This window comes from Anomalospiza imberbis, chromosome 10 (genome assembly GCF_031753505.1).
Source record: "Anomalospiza imberbis isolate Cuckoo-Finch-1a 21T00152 chromosome 10, ASM3175350v1, whole genome shotgun sequence".
Classification (NCBI taxonomy): domain Eukaryota; kingdom Metazoa; phylum Chordata; class Aves; order Passeriformes; family Viduidae; genus Anomalospiza; species Anomalospiza imberbis.
The window spans coordinates 2706055-2726489 of record NC_089690.1 but is presented as its reverse complement, the minus strand read 5'-3'; the positions used below and the strand labels follow the sequence as shown (position 1 = coordinate 2726489).

General features: G+C 39.8%; 1 protein-coding gene and 2 long non-coding RNA genes across 3 annotated transcripts in view; 1 reads left to right on the top strand and 2 right to left on the bottom strand.

Annotated features, from left to right (window-relative positions):
* Positions 1-3034, top strand: part of SI (sucrase-isomaltase) — a 43401-nt gene extending 40367 nt beyond the window's left edge. Inside the window, exons 46-48 of the mRNA XM_068200211.1 lie at positions 176-225; positions 1496-1663; positions 2827-3034. Of these exons, the coding sequence (XP_068056312.1) occupies positions 176-225; positions 1496-1663; positions 2827-2889 (281 nt within the window). The 3' untranslated portion in view covers positions 2890-3034. The remainder of the gene's footprint in view (positions 1-175; positions 226-1495; positions 1664-2826) is intronic.
* Positions 1-20435, bottom strand: part of LOC137479714 (uncharacterized) — a 263044-nt gene that overhangs the window by 104303 nt on the left and 138306 nt on the right. The window lies entirely within an intron of this gene.
* Positions 9339-16628, bottom strand: LOC137479552 (uncharacterized). Its single transcript, XR_011002335.1, has 3 exons — positions 15352-16628; positions 11878-11949; positions 9339-9538 (listed from the first exon to the last, which is right to left on the bottom strand). It is a non-coding gene; the product is annotated as an uncharacterized lncRNA (long non-coding RNA).

The following is a 20435-nucleotide window of genomic DNA, read 5'->3' as shown; positions in this document are numbered from 1 at the left end:
ATGGCATTCATTTTCTGGAAATGCACAACTTCTCTTTATTTACTTCTATATACATCCCTTGTATTTGTAAGCTGTCTGTGGACACAATCCTTGAGCAGAAATTTTGATAACGTGTTAAATAAGGTGGCTAGCTAAGACATTTTATTCAATTTCTTTCATCCTTTCTTTTTAACAGATGCATATGAAGATGGTGTTTACCTGCTGACATCATTTACTGCTAAGCGGGTAATCACATTAGCTCATATTTATGTAATAGTCACTTCAAGTTACTCTTTTGTATCTTTAACTATGGGTATTTTGATTTGGGTCTTCCTAATGTCTACGTATCCCAACCTTACATTAAATTGTGCTCACAGATGATTAGGCTACAAGAAATGTGATTAAATTTTGTTAAGAATGAATTTAGGAGTGAATCTGAAGGGTATTAAGTGCAATTGTCAGATTTCATTTCCATAACCAGTGGAAAATCTGGAAATAAATTAAGCTGTAATTACAGGGACTTTTGGCTTAAAAGAAAAGCTCTTTCTATTGTAGGAAAAAACACACTTTCTTATTTCATTATTTTCCAGTGTGCCACAATGTCTTCTAATTTTATCCACACTGTTCTTTCTTCTCATCTAATTCTGTCTTTGTCAAATAAAAGGGTGTTAATTGCTAAGGAAGGGAGTTTGTTTTGCTAACACTCAATATTTGCAGCTGTAAGGAGATTATAAAATAAAAGCACCTTTCCCTGCTCTTACAAAAACTTGCGAAGGAAAAGCCTAATTAAAGAGGTCTTGAATCAACCAACAATGAGAAACACTCACCCTCTGAGCACTAAATACATGGAATTATGTCACAGCACTTTTTGGGTACATCTTAAATCCAAAATCTACTTGAAATCACAGTAACTGAATGAGGGGTGGCCTGTGAGTGCTGAGAGAGGGGATGGGAGGCAGGAGCTGTTCTGGGAGGGCAGAAAGCAGGAGGAGAAGAGCCTGGAGCAGCTCTCACAGCACCTGGAAGGTGACACAGGGCAGGGAAAGAGGGCTTTGTCCTGCAGCTCTTGCTGCCCATCGGGGGGTTGAGAATTTCTTGTTATTCACTCCTCATATCAATCAGCTGAATGGCAATTAAAGCACAGCAGAGCCCAGGATTTGGCCAGGTTAACAAAGTGGAGAAAAGCTTTCAATACCTGAAAAATAAAGAACAACACACTGGTATAAGGAAAGAAAAATTAAAAAAAAAAAAAAAAAAAAAAAAAAAAAAACCAAAAAAACCAAACCTGGAGTGAGGACAGCAAATGAAAAGTGGACTTCACAGAATCACAGAATGGTTTGGGTTGGGAGGGACATAAAAATCACCTCATTCCATGGCGGGGACACCTTCCACTGTCCCAGGCTGCTCCAAGGCTGCCCTTGGGCACAGCCGGGGACCCCGGGGCAGCCACTGCTGCTCTGGATTTGTTCCAGCCTAATCCCAGCCTCTGATATTTGTCTTTCCCTCTTCCTTCCAGAATGGTCTGGAGATCACAGTTACACATCAGAATTACACGGACCCAAACAACCTGATGTTCACCCACATCAAAGTCCTGGGGGTGCCCAGCAATGTCACTCAGGTGACAGTGGCACAGAACGGGGTGGCAACCCCGTCAAACCCCAAATTTATCTATAAAAACAACAAGGTGAGATGCTGCTTGAAGGGTTAAAAACCTGCATTTGTGCTCATAAACCTGTGGAGATTCAGCTGTGATACTATATTTAAAATACTTAAATATTTAGCATATGTAAAATATTTACATATTTACCATATCTGAAATAATTATATATTTACCATATTTAAAATAATGATACATTTAGCATATTTAAAACATTTTACTTATCATATTAAAATAGTTATATATTTCCATATTTAAAATATATTTACTTACCATATTTTAAATATATATAGCATATTAAAAATTGTATATTAGCTTATTTAAAATATTTATCTATTTACCATATTTAAAATATTTTGCTTATTATATTTAAAATGGCTGTATATTTAGCATATTTAAAATATTTATATATTTATCATATTCAAATATTCATATATTTACCAAATGAGAAATATTTTGACTTGCCATATTTTAAACATATATATTTAGCATATTTAAAATTTTATATTAGCCTATTTTAAATATTTGTATATTTATCATATTTAAATACTTGTATGGTTACCATATTTAAAATATCTATATATTTAGCATATTTGAAATTTTTATATTAGTGCATTTAAAATATTTACCATATTTATATATGCATATATTTGCCATATTAAAATATGCATATATTTACCATATTTAAAATAAACCATATTTCAGAAAGAGGCACAAGCTGCCATCAGGTACTGGATCTTCAATACCATTTAATGCCGCTTCTGGCATTGAATTTTGTTCCCTAACAGCTTCCTTGCAACCTGGGAAGAGAAGCTTCTCTGAGATTCTGGTGTCTACTTTTTGATGGAAAAAAAATTCATATGCAGTGTTGAATTGCAATGTACTCCAAGTTTTTCTACTTTAAAAAATTCCTTTATTTTTAAAGAAAAAGGAACTTCGGCTCTAGAAGAGCCCGTTGATGAAGGGGGAGGAATCAGATTGTCCTGGTCAGACTCCCAAATCTGTGCTGATTAAACTGTATTTGTAGTGGTATAAACACAAATATAAAATAAAAAAAAAAATTAAAAAAAAAAAGAGGAATAAATTCTTGCAGTTTAAAATGAGAAGCCAGTTTCTCCCTGGAACACAAAGACACCGTGGATCTTTAGGGCTCAGTCACTAAATGTGCATTTTGTGTGTTTTATTCCCAGCTCCTGGAAATCACCAATCTCCAGCTGAAACTGGGCCAGAACTACACCCTGCAATGGAGCTAGGAAGAAAAAGAAAATTGGCCACGCCTCTGCATTTTCTCGTACTTTTAAAACCATTTTTCAATTTTCCAAGTGCCTTTTTGTCACCTTGGGATGCTTTTTCCCTCACCAACACAGCAGTACAGTCAGTTCACAGTGTTTTGTGTACAAAGCCACTTCAGGATAAAGTTCACCTTTCAAAGTGAGATCTGAAGGGAAAAACTCTGTTTTTTCTGAGTAGAATTCCTCTCTGACTTCATATCTGATCAATTTTGTAAAAAAGATGCAGTTGTTGTGACCAAAGTGGATTTCAAGCTGTACTTTTGCCTATATTTAACTTCCATCCTAATTTTAATTACAGCCATGCACGTCATTATTATGGAGAATTTAACGCCAGATAAAGTAGAAGCAAATGTTTCCAGGTGACTGATTTAGGGTGAAATAATGTTTCAAGATGTTGGTCTATATATTCAGATACTTGAAAAAATAATTTGAAATTGGGGCAGTGTTCTATGACTTCAGCCAGATTCGGTGTTACCTGTGTTTTAACCTGAAGTTGTAAAAAAAAACCTGAAACTTTAAGGTTAATTAACAAATGTTGGTCTCTGTTTATTTCACTGAAGGAAATGTTGTTGTTGTGTGTTTACTATAATAAAAATTCACGGTAAAGCCTCTTTTTATCCCAGGAGTGCAGCATATGAACTAAAGAGACTGAGAAATCATATTTACAATTAAATTTGATGGGAATAAGTGCTGCAGGAGGAAGTGGCAACCTCCAGAGCCTGTGCTTTACATTCATTTCAAGGATTGCTCTTTCCTTTAAAATTCTGTGGTAAAAAACTCAATAACCAACATCTCATAGGTGGATTAATGCAATTACAGGGCTGAAATTATTGAAATTTCACTGTGAAATGATAATGAAGCTGGCAAAGAAAATGCTCATTTAGGAGTAATTTTATCCTTTATATTTTGACAAATAAAACTTCCCTGTTTCTCACGGAGCTGATGCAGATGTGTCCCTTTGCTGCAGAGAGGGGTGAGGGGTACAGAACCTTCAGCCCTCTCCCTCTCGCTTTCTCCCACCATTGCATCCTCTCATCTGACACTGGAAACATCAGGGACAGCCAAAGGCTTCCAAAAAAACAGTTTTTCCTTATTTATTTGGGGAACCTTGTTATTGTATTTTTTTTTCATCTTTGAGACCCTTCCAAAAGCCCAATATTTCCTTATTTATTTGGGGAATCACATCCATTTCTGTTTTATTGTGTTCAGAATTCCAGCACATCGACTGAATTCCATGTTTCAGCCCCCAGAAAGGTTTTACTGAGTTCCCAGGGCAGAATTCTTGAAGAACTCCCCCAGGCTGAGAAATCCCAGCTTCAAACTCTCTTGGCCACTCCGGGGGTTGCCCCCATGGAGTTTGTCCCACCCCACAGAGACCCAGGATCCAGCCCCAACATGTCCCACCACAGGAAATCCCATGAAAATCCTTCATCCTGAGCAGTGGGGTGTTTTCGACAGGATTCCACATCCTTCTTGTGCTGGGATGGGATTTTTTAACTCTCCTTCTCTTCATAATTTGACTTTCCAGCACTTGTAGACCCAGAGGTTTGGCACAATCCTGCTGTACATCCCACCAGAAAATCCTCTCACTGAAGACAAAAAGTCTTCCCTGGGAACCACAAAGTTCTGCATTCCAAATCTTTTTTCTGAGCTTCATTTTCTGGAACTCTTGGAATTTTGTTGGAATTCTAGAGGTTTGGGAGCAGCTGAAGAGAAATGCCTACTTGTGGCAGCCTAGAGGAAAACCACCACTAATTGATGTGGGCAGGAAATGATGGACAATCACATCGGTGTCATTCCAAAGGGTTCCCAAATGATCCCTGCACGGAAAAGGCTCCTTCTGGATCCAGATTTTGGGAGAGACTGGAAAAGGTAGAACAGGAGCAGATATTGCTGCACTAAAGAGCCACGGATGGCCCTGGAATTACAATTCTACTCATGGAAAAGATAAAACCACGTCACACTTGGCTGTGCTTGTTCTAACGAAGCTGCCAGAAATACACAGGTAATTGGATTTTTCCTTGGAGCTGGAAGGAGCAGCTGGATGGCAACATCTGGCAGCACAGCTGGAGCATGGTGGGCTGTGGGGAAAGAGAGGGTTTGGCACCTTTGAGGATTTTCACTTTCTCCCTTTCCTTTCCTTTCCTTTCCTTTCCTTTCCTTTCCTTTCCTTTCCTTTCCTTTCCTTTCCTTTCCTTTCCTTTCCTTTCCTTTCCTTTCCTTTCCTTTCCTTTCCTTTCCTTTCCTTTCCTTTCCTTTCCTTTCCTTTCCTTTCCTTTCCTTTCCTTTCCTTTCCCTTCCCTTCCCTTCCCTTCCCTTCCCTTCCCTTCCCTTCCCTTCCCTTCCCTTCCTTTTCCCCCTTTTCCCCCCTTTTTTTCCCCCTCCTCACAAAAAAAATCACTTTTGTGATTCTTGTCCTCTCAGCTGAGGAACTTCTGGGTTTTTCTCAGCTAAACCAGGAAGTCTTTGACAAATGATGCAGAGTTGGAAGTTCCTCTTTACACTTCCTGGAAATACCAGTCTCCTGTGATTCCAAGGATTCAGTCAAGCTTGGTGGTGTTTTCCATTACCAACATAAATATATTGCAACATAATTTTTTTAATTATGATTATTTGCAAGTAAAATGTTAAAAATTAATCTGACGCAATGCACTTCAAATGGGGAAAGTTTAAGTGGTTAAATACACATTTGGTGTGTGCTATATTTACATATATAATTCATAACTGCATGGTTAAGTGTACACATTTAGACATACACTATGTATATTACTTACATTATTAATATTTCACATTCTATTATGTAAAATAAGGGTTTTTTTTTCCTTTATTATATGGTTGTTCTCACATTCAGAGTCATTTCAGTTGAATGTTTAATGCATATGAGGCATTATGCACATTATAATAATTATGGAATAAGAGATTCAGAAATGCTCCCTGACCAGTGGGTCCCTTTTAATCACTTCAGGAGACCTTTCAGGTGGATGTAGAGCCCCATTTCCTCCCCTTGACATAAATCCCACACTCAGGGTGAGCCCAGAAAGCAGCTGATACTGAAATATCCCAGCTCTTTTTAAAAATGTATAAAATTTGCATCAAGTACCCAGTACAGGATAGGCAAATAAAATGACATTTAGGCAGAATGTCCAAAAAGTACCTCTTAAAAACATTATTTGCCATTAACTGAGTCTTGAAAGTACCACAGGCTTGGAAGAGAGCAAAGAATCTGATCAAGAGGATCCCTCCAGATCTGTGGGTTTCTTTGCCTGCACGGGAACAACTGGAAGAATCTTCTGTGTAAAAGAGAAAATATTCCAAAATCCAAACCACCTCATCAGGACACAGCCACAGCAGCTGGAATTGAATCAGGTGAGCCCAGGAGCTGATATAACAGCTTCCAATGCCCTCCATGGATAAAAGTATCCTCACAGCTGGCTTTCGAGCAATCATGGAATGGTTTGGGCTGGGGGCGAACTTAAAGCTCATTTTGTTTCACTTCCACTATCCCAGGGTGCTCCAAACCCCATCCAACCTGGCCTTGGGATCTTGGTTTGGATAACTGGATAAAAGTCTAGGACTGAGGAGTTTTGGATTTGGGTGGAATCCAAAAGAGCTGCTGCCTAAAAATGACAGAAGTTGGCAGGTCTGTGTTATTTTCTCCTGAACATGAATGTACTGCAGAGTAAGAAACTGGGATGTGTTTGAATTAAGTTAGCAAAGAGAAGTCTGCAAAGAATTGGGCTCTGCTTCAAGTCCAACCTCTTGCTATTGCTTTCACTAATAGATTTAATTATATTAATTATTTTTAACAGATTAATGAAAAATTAAAAGCAATTCTTATCAGTGTTTACACTGTAAGATAAATATTTAGTAAATGTTCTCTGTGTTGACACTTCTCAGAACAGCACAACTCTGGACATCCCTTGAAGACAACAGCCACAAAATATCCTCTCCTCTCTGTTTTGATCCACACAATTCCTCCCACATTTCTCTCATGTTCAATAATGAAAGAAAACAGAATTTCCTGCTCTGCATATACAGCCTGTCCAATTACTCTGTGCTACACAATATTCCCAGCCATGCTCCAGGGCAGGGATGCTGGGAAGGACATTTTGTTGTTTTCCATGCAGGCAGCTCCTGCATCATCCACAGTATTCCAAATCCTTTCATAAAATCCCTCTCCCACTCCACTCCTGTCCCCCTCAGCTCTCCCTTTCCCATTTTTCCTGCCATCTTTGGCTCTTTTCAGTGATCTGAGCTGTGACCAGGCTGGAGAAAATGCTTTTCCAGGCTCTGCTATTCTATCTCTGCATTATGTCTCAGGTGTAGCTGGGTGTGTGTTCTGTCCCCATCTGTCAGAGCTGGGGCAGTTCTCTGCTGTTCATGGGGCACTTTTCTTTATCTCTCCCACAGCCAATCCTCCCTCCAGAAGATCTCTCCTGTTAATGGGCCATTAATTATTAATTATCTTCTGTTCATGGCCAGTGAGTGTCCCTGCATGGCTGAGAAAATTCCATCATCCCATGGGGAGATGCTCCGCCCAGGGGAGGAGCCAAGCATTCCTACCTGGATACAATCTGACTCCTGGAGCACCACAGCAGCCTTTGCCCACTGCATTCCCAGAGGAGCAGCTTTCTTCCCCACTGCATTCCCAGAGGAGCAGCTTTCTTCCCCACTGCATTCCCAGAGGAGCGGCTTTCTTCCTGACTGCATTCCCAGAGGAAGCCCAGGCCCATCTCCACCAGCCCTGGAGCTTCAGAGGAAAACTCCAGCCTTGTGCAGGATCCCTGCTCCAGCAGAAGCACAGCTGGCACTGCAGGAGGGCTGAGCCACCATGGGATGGGACTGCTGCCACCACCCTGACCCACAGGCTGCCAGGGCCTGCTCTGACTCTGCCAGTGCTGTTTTGTATTGCTGCATATGTATTTTATTTTTTTATTAATAAAGAACTGTTATTCCTGCTCCCCTATCTTTGCCTGAGAGCCCCTTAATTTCAAAATTACAATAATAAAGAGGGAGGGGATTTACATTCTCTATTTCAAGGGAGGCTCCTGCCTTCCTTAGCAGACACCTGCCTCTTCAAACCAAAACACATCAGGAAAGGAAATATTTCCTTGCCCTCTCTGCACACTGCAATCCTAAGTAGATCTCATCAGTTCTGCCCTTTGTAACCAGAACCAGTTTGGAGTGAAAATGGAGATATCCCATCCTTTGGAGAGCCTAATCCCTTTCCGCACATCTTTCCAAGCTAGAAAAACAAAGTTTGCCTGACTTTGAGAACTTCCCCTCAGCACAAAAAGCACTTCCAAGGGTTTTAATTGAAGCCAAGCACCTATTTGGGTTACGATGTCCTATATTTAACTTGAATGGAATAATTTCTTTTCTTGTATTTAACCTTTGATCAGCTGCCTACCTTTGAACTCTGGATATCGATCCCCTCCTTGTTATCCTTGTCCCACTTCTCCTGGAGCTCTTGCATAACCTCAGAAATCAAAATAAAATTCTCTCTTTGCTGAAATAACTTTTTTTTTTTTTTTTGTTCACAAGGATGGCTTCACTTTGTTCTTTGGTTTTTTAATGTAAGCACCATAGAGATCTGGAATACAATAATGAAGATGTTTGTACAGTTTGAAATTTAATTCAGCACTGGGGGAATGTGTGGTTGCACAAACAATAAAATTAAAGAAAACCTCAAAACTCAGGATAAATTTAAAAACTAATATTAAAAATCTCGTCACGGTCTGAATTTTCCTTTTTTTAATATGACTTAGAATGTTCTAAATCATGTAATTAATTTGTTTCAAGTGCTTGCATTAAATGATTTGTTGCTTCAGAGTGATGCAGGTAAAAATCTTCCGTAGTGATATTTGCTCCTAAATGAATTCTGAAGAGAGAAGTGAATTTCTGCACTCAGGGTGCACAGATATACAAACTCTCACCAATCCCCTTATCCCCAAATCATTTCAAACTACCCATACCTAAGTGATTTATCAATCCTGTATCACCCTCAGGTTTGAGGCACATCCAAAGGTGGTTTTCCCTTTTTTTCCTTTTTCTTTGGAAATATCCTTTCATCCCATCCCACTTCTTTTACCGTCATATCCCAGATGGAAAGTAAACATCTTCTTACCTAGGGACACAAATAAATAAAACTGGTTTTAGCAGGACCAGCAAAAAGCAAATCCTACACTGAGCTGTGGCAGCACCTCTGCATTTCCTCAGCATTCCTTGGAGCTGGATTTTCCCAGAATTTATGTCAGGCAGGTCATCCCTGAAATCTCTGGAATTACACAGATAAACCTACCAGGAGAGAATTTCCATTTCTTTTCCAGCAAGAGATTATCCTGACTGTCTCTCAGAGTTTGCTGTTTCTCCTCTGTACCTCAAAATCTTCATTCAGCCCAATATTCCCATTGCTGGACATCACTTCAGCCTTTCTTGTGCTGACTTTCCCCAAACTGAAATTTTGGCTATTTCTTCACCCTTTTTTCTGCTCTCTTGCCATTCAAGAAGTGAGTGTTGCCAGCAGGCTGTCACTGGCAGTGTCCCATGCACCAGAGCCTTTCTGAGTCCCTTCCAACTTAAGAAATTCCATTATTTAAATACTCAGGACCTAGAAAATAGAACCACTCATTAATATCTTATGAGAATAATTTTGGGTCAGGCTTCTTGCCCCATACAATGCATTTTAATGCACTTCTTATTGAGTCTTCCATTAGAGCTCTGCAGAAGAAATTCAGTTTTACCTTTTATTCAGTATTTCCTCTCAAGGGAATAACAAAAGCTGGAATTCTCCACATCCTGTGAGATAACTCCTATGAGATTTTTGTATTTATTGCTTCTACATGTGAGACAGGGAATTCACTCCCCACCATGCCATGAAGCAGATTTATGAGAATACAAATGCATATATGGGTCAGAAATGAGGTTTTGTTTTGTTTTTTTTTCTTTAAATAAAGGGGGAGCAAAACCAAAAGAAGCTTTTAAAATAATGACAATGCAGTGAAAATGTCCAATTTCAGGTTATATATTTCCAGCATTCAAAGTTCCACACTAAGAAATAAATCAAAACTTTTTTTTTTTTTTTTTGTTGTTCTGGTGTAGAAAGAGCACCTGGGAGAGGAAATATTTTCAGCTGCTGGAAATGTGGCCTTCACACTCATCTATAGCATCAACCTATGGAGGATGTGTTTGTTATGATAAATATTTACATGTGCAGACATAAATTTCCATATCCTGCAGAGCTGATTATGTCAATCGAAAATATTTGAGTGCCTGACAAAAAAATCCCACTTTTGATTTTTTTCTTCTTTCTTTTCCCTAATTTCTTTTCCTTTTAAATGAAAAAAAAAAAAAAAGATATAATGTGTATTATATAAAATATAACATATTTTATTATTAATTCCTGCATCTTTCAAGGATAGAATCTTCATGCTATGGAGACTCTGTAAAAAGTCACCACATTCAGAGACTGGTTTTATGCAGACTTGTTTTTATTTATATTTATGCTTCATCTACATGCCCTGTATTCACACATGTTCACCTATGTAGGATGGATGTAAGCAGTCTGCTTCCTTAATTGTTTTGAGATAACTTTAAATAATAATGGAAATCCCTCAATAAAGTAGCATGTAAGACAACATCTAAAAATAAATAAAAAATAAAATAAAATAAAATAAAATAAAATAAAATAAAATAAAATATAAAATAAGGTAAGTAGCACACATGCAATAGCAAGGTTAAAAATGCTACATTCTGAATATCTGGGTAATTACCTTCAAGAATTGTGACAAAATAAATGTTTGTTTTCCTGCAGCCTGATTTTTTATAATTTTTAAAAACTTTTTTTATTTTTTTTAATAATAAAAGCCCTGAAAGCCCTCAGTTTTTATCAGCATCCTGGAAAAGCAAAAATAGCAGCTGTGGACTTAGTACAAAATGAGTCTGAGATGTTCTTAGTACAAAATGAGTATGAGAACATGTTACAGATATTCTTCGTACAAAATGAGTATGGGAGCCTCTTGAGGTGCTCACCAGAGGTAGCACCGAGTATCTGCTACAGCTGCAAATGTGATTGTGCTGCAGCAAATCCACAGAATTTTCCAACCAAACAGCAGCAGGAAATGTTTTACATGGAGAGAAAAAGCTACGTGAGTCCCTCAGTGCCTCTCCTGCAAGGGCCACAATTCTGTTCTTATTTACTTTACTTTTATAGTATTTATACCTTACAAATATTTAATTTGAGCAGGGCCCAAGGAACACAACGAGCTCGGAGCACAAGATGACCCAGGGGTTTCACCTGCAGGGACAATTCCAGGTTTATTGCCATCCTACTGGAAGAGCAGGAGAAGGAAAACGTGGAATTCTAGACTTGGTGATGTTGGAAAAGACTTTTAAAAACATCAGGTCCAGCCACGACCCGGCACCACCACCATGCTCCCACCAAACCCTGTCCCTGAGTGCCACATGCACAGATCTTCTGAACAGCTCCAAGGATGGAGACTGGACAGTTCCTGGGATGGGGACTGGACAGTTCCAGGGATGGGGACTCCACCACTGCCCTGAGCAGCCCCTTCCAGTTCTTTACAGCCCGTCATGAAGGAATTTTCCCAAATATCCACCCTGAGCCTGCCCTGGCCCAGCCCAAGGCCATTCCCTCTCCTCCTGACCCTGTTCCCTGGAGCACAGCCTGACCCCCCTGGTTGTCCCCTCCTGTCAGGAGTTGTGCAGAGCCACAGGGTCCCCCCTGATCCCCCTTTTCTCCAGGCTGAGCCCCTTCTCAGCTCCCTCAGCCTCTCCTGGGGTTTCAGCCCCTTCCCAGCTCCATTCCCTTCCCTAGATATGCTCCAACATGAGAAGAGACATAAGGAGGGACAGCCCAGGTGGAGCCTCCCAAAATCCCAAACACTGCTCTACTCTCTACTCTGTTCCTGAATGCCAAGGGCTCCCTACATCCCTAAATCCCTGCAGCTCCTCAGCAGGATGGGAGGGATGAGGCCATGAGCAGGGGAGCAGCACCAAGAGCTGCAAATGAGGGAGAAAAAAGTTTGCTTGTAGTAGGTGAAAAACATAAAAACTGGGAAAACTTCTCCTGTCTTTTCTTTTCTTCTTTTCTAAATGCTAAGTCACAGATTTTAACAACAAGGAGGGGGGGAAGAGAACACTGTTGTTGAAACCAAAGAATTTCAACTTCCCAGCCTTCTTTATTGTTGTCAACTTCAGAAATTTCCAAAGCCTAACAACATCACTTCAAAAGCGCTTGGTCTAAACGAACACCAGATAATGAAAGAACATCTTTTAAGCATATTTCCAGAGACATGAAAACCCCCAGCAAGCTTCCACGAGCGACACTTTGACAAATGACGCTCAAAAAAGAAAAAAAAAATCTGGGCATGGAACTGAAGGTGCTGGCGAGAGTGACACTTTCCCTCCTGCTAATTGACAACCTGGGGAAACAAAGCCACAAAAAGAGAGAAGTTCTGCTGCTCCTCTGGTGCCTGGAGCCTGTCAGGAGCTGGAATCAGCTCGGGTTTGATCTCGGCAGCGCACAGAGCCGAGAGGGGGAGCAGAAGGATCTGGCTGCCAGGGCTGGCGGCACAGAGAGATGCAAGAGGTAACCCAGGTGTGTTTGAAGGCGGAAAAGGCAGAATTTTCAATATTTTTAGTGCTCTGTGGTTTGTTATTTAACAACTTAGTGGGGTTGCATTATTACAGCCAAGTGGGGAATAGATTCAAGGTGGGAAGTTGGGAGGGTGAGGTGCTGGACGCAGCACTCAGCCCCTCTGGATTCAGGACAGTGAAACACACCCAGGAGTTCTGTTTGCAGAAAAATACAGAAATTTTGGCTAAAAAAGTGTTCAAGGCCAGGTTGGATGGAGCTCTGAGCAACCCAGCCTATGGAAAGTGTCCCTGTCCATGGCAGGGGTGGAACCAGAGAAGCTTCAAGGTCCCTTTCCAGCCCAAACTATCCCACAATTCTGTGATTCTGCTGACTCAATGGTTTTCAATTATTCCTAAATTGTTTTTAGTAATAAATGTTGTATTTTCTCCTAAAAAGGGGGATTTTCTTTTTTTTTTTTCACTATACTGAGATCAGTAATTATTTGATATCCTTGATATAGAGCTCTCTATGTATTATATATATTTATATAAATAAATATCACTTTTATAGCAGTCAATAGTTCTTGTCTTGTGCAAAAAATTTGAGAAATATTGAGTATTTTATTAACCCTTTTTAAATTCATTCTCTATGCAATCATGAACCAGCCTTGGGTTTTACACTGGAAATTTCAGCTGAAATTATTACAAATCACATGAAAAGAAATTCAGGATTTAATCAGATATTTTTATTATAATCAGAGATCCTATAGCATCCAGATTAGATGCTCTGCTGCTTTTTTTCCCTTTAACTTAGCAATAATCCTGTGTCTATCTGTACCAAGAGGGCTCTTAAAATTCTACCTTTGCATGCAAGAACACTGCTCCGGTGGCTTTTTTCCCCCCACATTTTTATTTCTGTCTCACATAAAAACCAATCCTCCATGAACTTACCAGCAGTGAGGCCAATAATAGAAAACAAAATGGAGATTTTAGTGCTGAGTTTCATGCTACAACCCACTCTCATGGCCTGGTTAGAGGGGCAATAAAATCTGCCTTGTTTAGGGGAAAGCTGACACTTTCTTTTTATCTCTGAATCTCTGAGGGCTGGGTTGAGGAGTTTGGATCATTTTGCCATGGGAATTTTGAGAAATTTTATGGAAAAAGGCCAGCAGATGTCATATTTTGCATCCAAAAAATAATGTATGGAGCATTCAGGTTTGTTATTTGGAATAGTGATCATGCAATTTAGCAAATTATTAAAAAACATGACAATTGTACACCAAATTCTGGGCATTTACTCTGCAGGTTCAGCCATGCTGTATTTTATTCCACTTTGCAGAGAACTGTGTTTGGTCTCCTGCAGAAAGATTAGCATCAAATATTAATAGTTTTTCCCTATGCGGAGTCAGAAGATGGGAAGTGTTTGACTGTTTTCCATCATTCTAATAAACTGTTCTGAAAAGAAAGAATTATGGAGTGTCTGCGGTGGTGAAAAGTTTGCACTGGCAGCTAAAAAATGAGTCCCAATTCTGAAAATCACAACAGAGAGCAAGTCCAGAGGACTGATGGAAGAATGCTGGAGGTCTCCACGTACAAATGCCAATCTTTGTATTTCTCTCAGTACCAGAGCACTTCAGATATTTTTTTCACCCTTTTCACCCATTTCTGAAGTTCTGTGGGAGGCAATGAACAGGAATGAAAGCTACCTTGAGGTTTGAGCATGTTGTTTTGAAATGCCACCCACAGAAGTTCATGTAGATATCCAATAAATGACGTGAATAAAATCCAGTCTTTCATAAAGGAGATGGGCAGAGCCTATCATTCACCAGGAACTTGTTTGCCTTCCTTGCAAATTCAAAATTTTGCTCTTTTAGCAGAAATTATTGACTTTGGGAAGGTGAACACATCAGGTACAGACTCATTTCTCATGCATAATACGGGCAGGAAGGAATTCAGCCTCCATATTCACCTGGAACTCTGTGTCACCTCTGGATCTCATCACCTCTTTCCTTGTTTGGATGCATCTAGAGGCAACCAGAAAAAAGCTCAAACAGCTCGAATTCCTCAGAAATGTGCATTTCCTTTCTGAGAGGCTTTTAAACAAGAGCTGACTGCGGGAGAAAAAAGACAACAGCTCTGTTAAAAATGAAGCCGTTCCTTCCATAAGATCAAATTAATGATTTAGTGTGTACAAGTATTGCTGCTATCAGGCTTCCACAGCACTTCCAAAAAAAGAAGTAGATGGCTGGAAAAATCCTGTGGAGAATTATTGCTCACACAGACGTGGCAGAGCAGAGTTACAGCTCTCGCCAGCGACGAGAGCAATAAAGTCTGACGAAGATAATGCAACAAACATAATGGTTTGCTTTGCATCTTAAATAGATAATGAAGCAACCAGAGGCAATAGATCCAGCAGTTACTGTGCTCAGGGCTCCATAAATAACAGCTCAGAGCAGCAGGATTTACTGTGCTAATAAAGTTAACAGACGGCCAAATTCCGGCGCTTTTACTCACCCCACTGGTGATGTTCTCCCGTGAAGTTGGGGGGGTCACTCCCAGGAGGAAGGCAGTAGCAAATTTTTGAATAGTGGAGCCAAATATGAGTTAAAATTACGTTTTGTGGATTGGGAGAGGTCATCTTCAGGAATTGTGCATCAAATGTTCCGAGAGCAGGTCCCTTGGGAGCGTTCCTTCTCCCTCCACAGCTCCAACCCCCAAGAGAAAGCTCCAGACACTTCTCTCTGTCCCGATCCACACCAGCCTCAGTGATTCAGTGATTCCATTCTGTATTCCTGTTGAAGTAACCCATTCTGGGGTTCCCCTCACCCCCCTTTAGCTGCTCACACAGCTTCAAGTTGAACAAAGCTCCCCACCTTCTCCAGCAGCAAGAAATCAGCCAGAATTAGAGCATTTAGAGCATTAGAGCAAAAATAATTTCTCCTGATTTAGGAAAGTGTCTCAGGAGGAGAAGGGAAGCAGAAGGGTTGCCCAGAAGTTGCAGATTCATTATTCCAAGTGTCCCAGGCCAGGCTGGATGGGGCTTGGAGCAACCTGGGCTCGTGGAAGGTGTCCCTGCCCATGGGACTGGAGGATCCTTGAGATCCCTTCCAACCCAAACCATTTTGGGATTCAGTCTGGAGAGGGATGAGCTCTCACAACAATGAGGTGGAGATAAACAATCACCCAGCAGCAGCCGAGGCTCAGGCTGAAAGGAAACAATCTGGTACCTAAATGTTCCCTTTCTATTCCCACCAAGAAAATCCTCTTGACATAATTTAATTACACCTAAGAGGACATTACACCTCAGCAGAGGCAGTGAATTCTGAGAATGCTGTGTCAGGGCTGAAGACATTATCTGAGCCACTTTTGATGGGATTAATGTTGTTGAAGGGAGCTGAGGAGAATTTTGCTGCACGAGATAGAACAGCAGCAGAACAACAGGTCCAGAGGGTGAACACGGCTCTTCCAGGCAGCGGTGGATAATTATGAAATGTAATTATCCTTGGAGTTTCTCAGGGAAAAGAGCAAGGTTTGATAAACACTTTAGCACATTCTTGCTGTTAGGAGGGAAAGAAAGGAAAAAAAAAAAAGGACATTTCAAGGAAATTAAAAACCTAAGGCAGCAGGTTTGAGATACAGAATGCTTGGATTTGACAGGTCATTTAAACACGTGAAATTGCTATTTAATTCACGTAACCTAAAACTGTACAAATGAAAGTAAATAAGAGGGAAGAGGATTATTTTACAGATGTGTGGGTGTGCGTGTAGGATGGGAATTTCAAAATCTAGAACTTATCAGTGCCTAAACCCAACACAGAGCCTCCCTCTCCCTGCTGGTGGCTGCTCTTCTCCCTATCCCCTAGATCAATCTCATTACAGCAGCTCTAATATGGAGTGGATCCAATGCAGGTGCAATTTTCTAAACTTCTCATAATATTCTGAACAAAATTATATAAAAAACCCCACATGGGCAAGGAGTAACTCAAAGATTCCTATATATTCTCTTTCCATTCACTTTTGCACTGAACTGTGAGTAGCTCACACTGATATTGCCCAAATGGATTTAAAATTCCTTTTCTATTATTAATTGTGAAAAATAATAAAATAAGGAAAGACAGTGGCTATGACTGCCAAAATCACCAAAGTGGATAAAGCAGCAAAATGTTTGCCCACTCCTTTCAAATCACTTTGAAATATTTTTTTTGCACATAGCAAAGAATCAATATTGTGAACAACATGCTCCCTCTCTGTCTTCTCCATTTCTACATTCAGAAAAAATGGGATGGGCTTCACTGAGGACTCTGAAAACACAAAGAAAGCTCTAAAAGAAAATATTTTAAGGGAAATACTTTAAAAATAACTCTATTTTAAGATATTTTTCAGTATTATTTTAAAATAACTACCATTTGGATGCAGTTTAATTCCAGAAAAGGTGACTCCTCAAAATTGTTGCAAGACAATGGTCTCAAATTCAAAAACTCTGCTCCTTGGCATCATCCCAGCACTGTGACTTCACCTTATCCTCCTCCAGCTCAGGACAGGTGTTGTGGGGCCAGAAACAGATGTGCTACAAAATGTGCAAATCTGGAGCTGCCCAAGCTGGCATCCCTCGCCTTTTGTCACTTCAAATCAACATTTCCACCTGTGCTTCTGCATGGCTGGGGCTATTCTGATGAACCTGTTTCTGACAGAATTTTGCATATGTGGAAGAGAATATATGGAATTTTCATTCCAGCAGATCGAAATCTCGCAATGCAATCAAGGACAGATTAAAAGTACTCGTTGTGAGGTTCATCAGGAGTGACTGGGGGATACATCCAAGTGTGCATTTTTGTCATTTGGTGTCCCCCTGAACAGTAAAACCCTGCCAGATTGTCAGCGTGTCAAGGTGTGTTGGCTTCACAACGAGCAAGGGAAGGCAAAACCTTCTGGAAGGGCACAAGAATAGAAATGCTGCAAAAGAAAACTTTGGCTTACCAGACATTTTTCAACATTTACTCAGATAAGTCTCTAAAAATAAAGATGTCTGCCTTTCCCACTAAATTAGCCTCAGCCAGGAATTCTTGTCAGATACATACATTACATAAAGCCAAAAAGAGTCTTAAAAATAGAAGAAAAAGAAATAAACCAAAAAATAGAAAGCCAGCAAATCTCTTGCTTTGAAAGGAGAGAATTGCTTTCTTATACATAAATACAAATGAGTCTTTCATCCTGGCATGTGTAGCCTTAATTAGAGCTGGATGTACAGGAATTTCCAGGCACTACAGAGGAGGTGTCAATACAGATCACAAAGTACATCTGAATGGCTGCACAGAAGCCCTGGGTGCAGCAATTCCTGCTGCAGAACAAATATTTGTTCCTTATTTATACTTGTTCTTCAAAACAAATTTAAAAAATCAAAAATGAATCACTCCTGCACTGAGTATTTAACGGAGAGATCAAAATATCTTCTCTATATGGTGGTTTTTTCCCTAAAATTTTATTTCTTCTACTAAAAATAAATTTGAAGCCTATTTGACTTAGTGCAGCATCAAAGGGGAATAATTTTACCATTCTGGTAGATTTCTACCCCCTGGTAAATTCCTATACCCATTATCCATGGAGCTGGTTGGTTCTTTTGTCCTGGGAAAACTCAGGCACAAATTGAACATCCTGGACATCTGGGAATGGCAGAAGGGAAAGGGAGAAAAAGGAAGGACAGACAGACAGAGGAATTGTTACAGGAATTAATTTCAGAACTGCAACCTTTCAGGGAAGAAATCCCCATCAAAGGAAAAATTTGGGCGCAAAATATCCTGGAAAATTATTAGAAATTTTTGGAAATCCAGCAGGTTTTTTTCATTAGTAAAGAGTATTGTGAAAACACAATTACCTCCCACACTGACAATGGGAATGAAGAGCAGTTTTTTGAACGTTGAAACATTTTCAGCAATCTCACCCAAAAAACTTCAAATTTAAAGCTTAAACAAATTTAAACCCAGCAGGAAATCCAACTCATGAGCAGTGAACAGGAAGATTCAGTGGTTTAAATATATTTCGATAATGCAACCAGGTATTTAAAGACCTGATCCATTAACAGCAATATTTGCAATCTCATGAACTTCTGTGCCATTCCTTCTGGGTGGGAAGGGATTTTTAACCCTGCTGAACACAGACAAAATGCAGGTGTAAGAATACATTTGTAGAAAAATGCAGATTCAGGTCACCAGAACTATTTATATCTAATTCACAAGATTGCCTCATCTGAGGCGAAAAAAGTTTTGAGCAAACATCAAAGGGCGTTTTTTGTTGTTGTTTCAACATTTCAAAGCAAAATTGTTGCTATTTTTTACTTCCCATGTTTCATTTCAAAGTACTCCTTTCTTAAAGAGTAAAACATGAAGACATTTTGAAGATTTTTGTTTTGTTACAGGAGCTAATGAAAATAGTTTAGACTGACAGAGAACAAGCCAGGAGCTGTCTCAGGCATTTTGGGCTCACCTGGCAAAGCAAACAGTATTTAATGATTTATTTCAGAACTTCCCAAGTCAACTGAAATTATTAAAGTTGATAAGATACAGCATATCACTTGATAAAAATTGTAAAACGAGTAACATACACTCAAATGGTTATAAATTATTGCAATGTGTGTGACCCCTGTCCTCAAATTATATTTTAATGAAATTTTGTTTTATTTTTCTTTGTTTTTACGGAGTTAATATCAAATAACAGGAATCCATGCAAACACCTGCTGGCCTGTGCTGATACTTCAGGTTCTGGTATTAGGCATGAATATTAAAATGATATATATTAGTTAAATATTTATTATGCACCTTTTAGTTTATATACTCATGTTAAACATCTTAATACACATGCAAATATGCATGCTTGCTATACAGATTTATTTGTGTATCACTACAGACACTTCACACCAACATCTTCATAGAACACCACTGAAGTGTGGAGAGTAAATCTGCATTTTGGAAGTTCCTACTCACTTCCCTGCCTCAGACACAGAGATGGACATGGCAGAGTTTGGGAGTTTAATGGTTTTTTTTCTTTCTGTTCCCTTTCCTTTCCAGATGTTTTTTTTCCTTTCAGATTCCATGACCTATTTGCTCAAGGATTTGGGAAGGAGCTGCCCGCCTGTCTGGCTCCAAAAAAGGCAGCTTGATCACAGCTGCTGCTCTCAGCCAGAAAATTCACGAAAAACATCATTCCTCAACGCCTTCCTTGGAGGTACAAACCCCAGCAATCCCTGCTTTTGACCACACACCACAAAGCCAGGAATATTTGGGAATTCTGCCCCTGGGGTCCAGCATGGGAAGGACCTGGAACACATCCAGAGGAGGCACCAAGATGACCAGAAGGATGGAGCAAACCCTAGGGTGGTAGGATTGTTTTGAAAACCTAAAATGAAATAAAAATCAAGCTTACAGACTGCACTCCAGGAGAAAAGTGAAGGAACAGACTCTGTGAGAGTCAGTCTAATATGGGAATTAGACCCGAAATAAGGAGCTGGGTTTTTACAGCAGGACAAAGATTCGAACTAAACTTCAGATGTGAGCTCCTCAAAGCTCACTGGGAGAACAGCACTCCAAACCTAACAGAGAGGAAATAAAACTGAATTTGTCAGTTGTACTTACACTGAGAAGGAAAAACAGGCCAGCAGGAGACTTCTCCTTTAGGATGAGATTCCAAAGAGTCACCAGCCTCCCCAGGCAAGAGCACAAATCCTGCAAGAGCCCACGATCCCCATTCCAAACCAGGATCTCAGCATTTTGCTGCTGTTCTGATTCAGTATCCCAACTCACTGGGACAGATTTCTTTGAGGATCTCACAAAGATCATTTTGTAAATTGCTGTAGGACCATTTTATGCAGATGACAGAGCTGAAAGCCAAAAAGTAAAGAAATAAAGAGGGTGAATTGT